The sequence below is a fragment of the Rhinichthys klamathensis genome, unplaced genomic scaffold (genome assembly GCF_029890125.1).
Source record: "Rhinichthys klamathensis goyatoka isolate OS25496 unplaced genomic scaffold, OSU_Roscu_1.1 h1tg001166l_1, whole genome shotgun sequence".
Lineage (NCBI taxonomy): Eukaryota > Metazoa > Chordata > Actinopteri > Cypriniformes > Leuciscidae > Rhinichthys > Rhinichthys klamathensis.
Genome location: NW_026607372.1, coordinates 35,001 through 43,008, shown reverse-complemented (window position 1 = coordinate 43,008; position 8,008 = coordinate 35,001). Strand labels below are relative to the sequence as shown.

The 8,008-nt window shown below is 33.7% G+C and overlaps 1 protein-coding gene across 1 annotated transcript in view; it reads left to right on the top strand.

The window, feature by feature from the left end:
* The first annotated feature begins 231 nt into the window (after positions 1–231).
* LOC130079610 (amyloid beta precursor protein binding family B member 2-like) overlaps positions 232–8,008 on the top strand; it is a 16,547-nt gene continuing 8,770 nt past the window's right edge. The window contains exons 1-2 of the mRNA XM_056244940.1: positions 232–347; positions 4,058–4,214. Coding sequence (XP_056100915.1) covers positions 232–347; positions 4,058–4,214 — 273 coding nt within the window. The remainder of the gene's footprint in view (positions 348–4,057; positions 4,215–8,008) is intronic.

The following is an 8,008-nucleotide window of genomic DNA, read 5'->3' as shown; positions in this document are numbered from 1 at the left end:
CCTTTGGTAACACTCCTTCGGTAACTCTTCTTCTGTAACACAACCTTCGGTAACACTCCTTTGGTAACACTCCTTTGGTAACACTCCTTCGGTAACTCTTCTTCTGTAACACAACCTTCGGTAACACTCCTTCGGTAACAGCCTTCGGTCTCTCAGCAAATCATGCTGGATGTTTATCGGCTCACTGACGTTGACGAGAGTAACTCATTAGGTATCGAAATTTGGTACCGAATGACAAGAGATTTTTTGATACTCGATGGTATCGAGGCAATTCGGTCAGTGCCTAAAAAGCATCGAACTCGATACCCAGCCCTAGAGGAGCATGACCTGTCACGAGAGCGCTTCGGGTAGAGAGATACATCGACTAGGGGTGTAACAATATCGTGTCACAATATATCGCAATACAAAAATGCAACAATATGTATCGTGGATAGTTCACCCAAAATAAAAAGTAGTGTCATCATCATCATCATCATCAACCTTTATTTACTGACTCTTGGTCCATTCAGAAGGCACAGACATAACATGCAACAATACATACATCAGAAACATATACAAAGAGATAAAAAGATACAAATATAAAGAGAATAAAAATACGGCATTTCTATAAAAGACACTTATACCAGCCTTTCCATAGTGATGATTGGTATCGTATGGCACTAAACCTAGGATTTACTAGCAGCATCACAATGCTGTTCTGGGAGTCATTCAGGCGACAAATGAATTTGTAGGTGAGTCTCCTCAGTAATGCCTGAAAGGTGCAGACCCCTGCATTACAAAACAGGGCACTTGCACTAGAGCACCTGGGTTTGTTGAGCGGTGTCCTCATACAGTCATTATATGCAACCTTAAGCTTCTGCATACTAGCCTTTTCAAACTTAGTCCATGAAGGAGCAGTATACAAAGGAGTGCGATATGCTTTAAACAGGCCAATTTTGACGTCATCCGTGCACCTGTGTAATTTTCTTACCAGCATGTTAGCTTGGGCATATGCGACGCTGCCCGTATAGATCCTCATCATCAAATAACTGATCGGTAATGTAATGACCCAGGTATTTCATTTTATTACAAACACTCATCACTTGTCCTGACAGATAAAAGTCTGGAAAACAAAGATCTTTATCCACTTTTGTCCTACATATCAACACAGCACTCTTTTTGGCATTATACAGCACATCAAATTTCACCCCATATTCAGTAGCTGCTGAAAACCAGCACTGCTAGGAGAGAAAATGGCCAAATCATAAGCATACATAAAATGATTAACCTAGGTGTTACCAATTATACAACCCGTTTTGGGGAAATTATACAATTATACCAATTATACAACCCGTGTGTGAGGAAAAAATTCAAGTTTTCAGAGTTTTAGTGTCAGTACTACATTAAACTACTATATATAATGTTGAATATAATGTATAATAATGCAATGGTAAATGCTACCAGACCAGTAAAAAATGGCCGACATTATTTTAAATATATCTAGTCAGTGACGGAGTGCAAGCATATTCGTCTAAAATAATTCTGTATTTTCAGCTCCAGAATCATGAATATTGTTATTCTGGTGTCTCTATTGTCCTGTGCTTTGCGTTTCAGCATCAAGTCCAAGACTATTCATTCACACACACAACGGAATACCAAATTCATTTTAATCAACATTTCATTTTTGGTTAACCTTTTATCATATGTCTTGGAGTATCGCTATAATATCGTATCGTGAGTTGAGTATCGTGATGTGTGTCGAATCGTGACATGAGACACGGACACATCGCATCTTTAAAAACACACGGTCCGCTGTGAAGTTCTTTCAGAGGAATTTGCTCTTTATTATAAAAGGAAATTGGCTTTATAGGCCAGGCATGCAAATCCACACGCCAAACTTCACTGGCCTTCTCTGAACACATCCGAGGTGCGACCCCTAGTGTCTAACTCATTACACACAACCACAAAGAGAGCGGCAGAAAGGGAAAAAAAACGTTTTTATAAAAATAAAAAATGTAATTACATTTTTTTTATTTAATTGTTTTTTAAAAATGGTTTTATTTTTACATTTTTACTTTTTTTTTTACTTTTTTTTTATTTAAATGATTATTTATTGATTTAGATTTTTTGACATTTTTTAAAATAATTGTATTGCTTTTTAAAAAGTTTTATTTTGATTCTTTTTATTTTTACAATTTTTTTAATTTAATTGATTATTTTTTTTAATTCATTATTTTTATTGCTTCTGAAAGGGTTTTATTTAGATTTTTTTATTTGTAAAATTATTGTCAATTGTAATTTGACTTTTTAAATTAATAATTAATGTTAAATAAAATATAAAAAAAAATCAACTTTTTTTCAGCTAGTTGCCAAGGAAACATTTCTCATTTTCATTTCATTAGGTACTAAAATAGCTAAAAAAAAAAAAAAATGTACTAAAATATTTTTATTAAATCAACATAAAAAATGATTAAAAATTATAAAAAATACTACAAACAAAATTACTAAAACTTTAACTAAAATTAAAATGGAAATATGAAAATAAAAACATTTAAAATATTATTAAAAACTCTAGTATCTCAGTTATACTAAAATAACACCAACATACAGTAACATGTGTTGGTCCAGCAGTTTGACGTGTGTGTTTGTGAGTTTTGTACCAGCCTTTGCTCAGATTGAGCCGTTCGAAAGCGTTTGCTGCATCAGTTTGACTGTGTTGAAGCAAACTCTCTGAATGTCACCAGTGACACTGAAACACGGCCACGAAACCATTAACCTTTACATTCATCACACACACACACACATATATAAATTCCTCTACCAATTCTCTCACGAGTCTCTCTCTCTGATGGATGATTTCTGTTCCCGGTGTCTCATTAGCTGCTGATTAAATGCTCTTCGATCTGAGTGTAATATATAATTTTCATCTGTGTGAATCAGAGGTTCCTGTGGGATCCCCAGATGTTTTTTGTCAGCTAAACCTCTTTGAGCTCAGATATTTACTAGAAGCCCCCCTGAGATTTTGAGTTAATATTTCAATAATTTTATAGCACAGTCACATGTTCATGGCTCTCTGATGTTAGTCAATGGTCATATGACATGCATGTTTTTAATTAATAAAAGTCCCCTGTGGTGAAATCCAGCTTTTAATGTTGTTTATATGTCTATGTGGTGTTTTTAATACGCTTTAAGACACACCATGTGTAAGTTCATAAGTCGACAGCATTGCTGAGTATTTTCTGCTTAAAACTGCAGTGAACCAAAGACAGTCTCAAAAACACGGTTTGAAATCGCTGGTGTTTCTGACGTCACAAACGACCTTGTAACCAATCAGATCAACGTGTGATCGTCAACCAGTGGATCTCTGAGCTGAGTGAGTGAGTGGAGGCGGGGCTCATCTGTATATTCATAGAACCACGCATACTAAATGAGGCAAGGGTGTCGAGTTACATTCAAGATATTTTAAGGCAGGAAGGAATTTTCAAGGAAAAAGTTCATTACTTCAATGAGCTCATTGTTTCTGCATTAAATTATTACATGGTTTAAATTAACACATTTTTCGCTGACTGTGATTTTGTATATGTATATTTCTGAAATACATAACTTAGACAGTTTCCTCTAATAACAGATCACTGTAAATTGCAATGTGGACTCATCATTTCAAAGCAGCTTTACAGAAAGTGCATGTGTATTGTGAAAAGCGCTATACAAATAAATAAATAAACATGTAAATATGTCATTTTGGTGATCAAAGTTGAGTTTTAACAGATAAAATGATTGACTACAGGGGGACTTTAATTTTACATTTTTTTAGATGTAATTGCCTTTTAGTAAGCGTTTTATTTTCATTGCTTTTTTGCATTTAATGTGTTTTATTTATATTTGTTTTTATTTTAATTTTATAAACTGTACTGAAAATCATTCTCAGAAATCAATGTGCTCAAAGAGGTGAACATTTAAATGACTTTTAAGGATTTGCTACAGAATTTTGTTAAGAGAATCGTGCAAAAACAAGTTATTTAAACCAGCTAAACTGGTAACCTGTTTATATCTGGTTTATTAATGCCGACGCTTGAAGGAAACTGATTGTTGCTTCACGAACGTCTCTGTTGTGTTTCAGGGATTTCGCGTATGTGGCCCGTGACAAGAACACGCGTGTGTTGAAATGCCACGTGTTTCAGTGTGAGAGTCCTGCAGAAACCGTGGCCAGCAGCCTGAAGCTGATCTGCTCGACGGTGAGGAGGAGTAACACACACTCACACCGCAGCAAAACACACACGTTCTTATGGACAAATTGAATCACTAGTCACATATTTATTATCTGGCTCATCAATATTTATGAGGAAAGAGACTCAGTAACCAATCATCTGTCCTCTTTCATCTGAAGCCGTTTCTCTGCTGTTCCGTGTGTGTGTGTGTTTGAGTTTGAGTGTGTGTGTGTGGGTTTTTTTGTGTTTTTTGTGAGTTTGGGTGTCTGTGTGTGTGTGTGTTTGAGTTTGGGTGTGTGTATGTTTTTGAGTGTGTGTGTGTGTTAGTATGCGCTGTCCATCCTCACGTAGAGTTGTCTGCTCAGCTCGTCCATCTACAGACGTTGATTAACATCGAGCTCAGATTAATACGCTCAGATTAATACGCTCAGATTAATACGCTCAGATTTATACGCCCAGATTAATACGCTCAGATTAATATGCTCAGATTAATACGCTCAGATTAATATAGATTAATACACTCAATATAGATTAATACACTTAGATTAATATGCTCAGATTAATACACTCAGATTAATACGCTCAGATTAATACAGATTAATATGCTCAGATTAAAACGCTCAGATTAAGATTAATACACTCAGATTAATACAGATTAATGCACTCAGATTAATACAGATTAATACACTCAGATTAATATAGATTAATACGCTCAGATTAATATAGATTAATACACTCAGATAATATGCTCAGATTAATACACTCAAATTAATATAGATTAATACACTCAGATTAATACAGATTAATACACTCAGATTAATACACTCAGATTAATATGCTCAGATTAATACACTCAGAATAATACGCTCAGATTAATACAGATTAATATGCTCAGATTAAAACGCTCAGATTAAGAATAATATACTCAGATTAATACAGATGAATACGCTCAGATTAAGATTAATACACTCAGATTAATATAGATAAATACACTCAGATTAATACAGATTAACAGTGGTGGAATGTAACGAAGTACAAATACTTCGTTACTTTACTTAAGTAAATTTTTCACGTATCTGTACTTTACTTAAGTAGAATCAATAGTGCATACTTTTTACTTTTACTTCGTTACATTTTGCAGCAATTATTATACTTTCTACTCCACTACATTTCTACAACGTTCTGTTACATTTTCGTTAAATTTTCTGATCAGTTTTTCCCCTGCCAAAACGTCATCCTGACCGTCCGTTCATCGCACGTTTCTGTCTCACCAGTGAAGTTTGGTTGCCATAGATATATCAACCTGGTCACACTAAATGCGTCTCTATAGCACGCAGTGTGTTTATCGTGAAATTTATACGCGAAAATTAGTTTTTACATGCATAGGAAACGCATTGGTAGGTTTAGTAGTGATGTGGGGTGCGTGTGTATTATGGATTAGTATGGCAAGCCAAGAGGTTCAGAATTACGCCATAAATGAATCGCGTTTACAGCCAAACGCCGTCATATACGGCGTTTTAACATAATATGTGTGTTTATATATATATATACCGTATATAGTAAGGGTATATAGTAAGCTTGATGTGTATATTGCCTAATTGCAAGCTTGTTCAGAAATGGTGACAAAAACTTAAAATATAACTGCTTTTCCATCATATTGAACATCATTTTATGAGTATTAGGTTGAATGAGTTAGAGAATTAACTGTTTTATTAATCATTAGAATATAGACATTAAGAGAATAAATTGTTATGCAAGTACTTTTACTTTTAATACTTAAAGTACATTTAAAATCAGGTACTTTTTACTTAAGTAGGGTTGTCATTGTGGTACTTCTACTTTTACTAAAGTAAATATGTCTCTGGTTATTTGTACTTTTACTTAAGTACTGAGATTCAGTACTTCCTCCACCACTGCAGATTAATACACTCAGATTAATATAGATTATTACACTCAGATTAATACAGATTAATACACTCAGATTAATATGCTCAGATTAATACAGATTAATACACTCAGAATAATACAGATTAATACGCTCAGATTAATACAGATTAATACACTCAGATGAATACACTCAGATTAATACGCTCAGATTAATACGCTCAGATTAATACGCTCAGATTAATACGCTCAGATTAATACGCTCAGATTAATACGCTCAGATTAATACGCTCAGATTAATAAACTCAGATAAATACACTCAGATTAATACGCTCAGATTAATACGCTCAGATTAATACGCTCAGATTAATACGCTCAGATTAATGCACTCAGATTAATACGCTCAGATTAATACGCTCAGATAAATACACTCAGATTAATACGCTCAGATTAATACGCTCAGATTAATACGCTCAGATTAATAAACTCAGATAAATACACTCAGATTAATACGCTCAGATTAATACGCTCAGATTAATACGCTCAGATTAATACACTCAGATTAATATAGATTAATACACTCAGATTAAGAATAATACACTCAGATTAATATAGATTAATACACTCAGATTAATACAGATTAATACACTCAGATTAAGAATAATACACTCAGATTAATATAGATTAATACACTCAGATTAATACAGATTAATACGCTCAGATTCAGAATAATACACTCAGATTAATATCCTCAGATTAATATCCTCAGATTAAGAATAATACACTCAGATTAATACGCTCAGATTAATACACTCAGATTAATATAGATTAATACACTCAGATTAAGAATAATACACTCAGATTAATATAGATTAATACACTCAGATTAATATAGATTAATATGCTCAGATTAAGAATAATACACTCAGATTAATACACTCAGATTAATACGCTCAGATTAATACACTCAGATTAATATCCTCAGATTAAGAATAATACACTCAGATTAATACACTCAGATTAATACGCTCAGATTAATGCACTCAGATTAATACGCTCAGATTAATACGCTCAGATTAATACGCTCAGATTAATACGCTCAGATTAATACGCTCAGATTAATGCACTCAGATTAATGCACTCAGATTAATATGCTCAGATTAATACGCTCAGATTAATACGCTCAGATTAATACGCTCAGATTAATGCGCTCAGATTAATGCGCTCAGATTAATGCGCTCAGATTAATACGCTCAGATTAATACGCTCAGATTAATACACTCAGATTAATACGCTCAGATTAATACGCTCAGATTAATACACTCAGATTAATACACTCAGATTAATACGCTCAGATTAATACACTCAGATTAATACACTCAGATTAATACGCTCAGATTAATACGCTCAGATTAATACACTCAGATTAATATCCTCAGATTAAGAATAATACACTCAGATTAATACACTCAGATTAATACGCTCAGATTAATACACTCAGATTAATATCCTCAGATTAAGAATAATACGCTCAGATTAATACACTCAGATTAATACGCTCAGATTAATACACTCAGATTAATATCCTCAGATTAAGAATAATACGCTCAGATTAATGCACTCAGATTAATACGCTCAGATTAATACGCTCAGATTAATGCACTCAGATTAATACGCACAGATTTATACGCTCAGATTAATACGCTCAGATTAATACGCTCAGATTAATACGCTCAGATTAATACGCTCAGATTAATGCGCTCAGATTAATGCGCTCAGATTAATACGCTCAGATTAATACGCTCAGATTAATACGCTCAGATTAATACACTCAGATTAATACGCTCAGATTAATACACTCAGATTAATACGCTCAGATTAATACGCTCAGATTAATACGCTCAGATTAATGTCCTGCAGGAGGATGAAGCGATCAA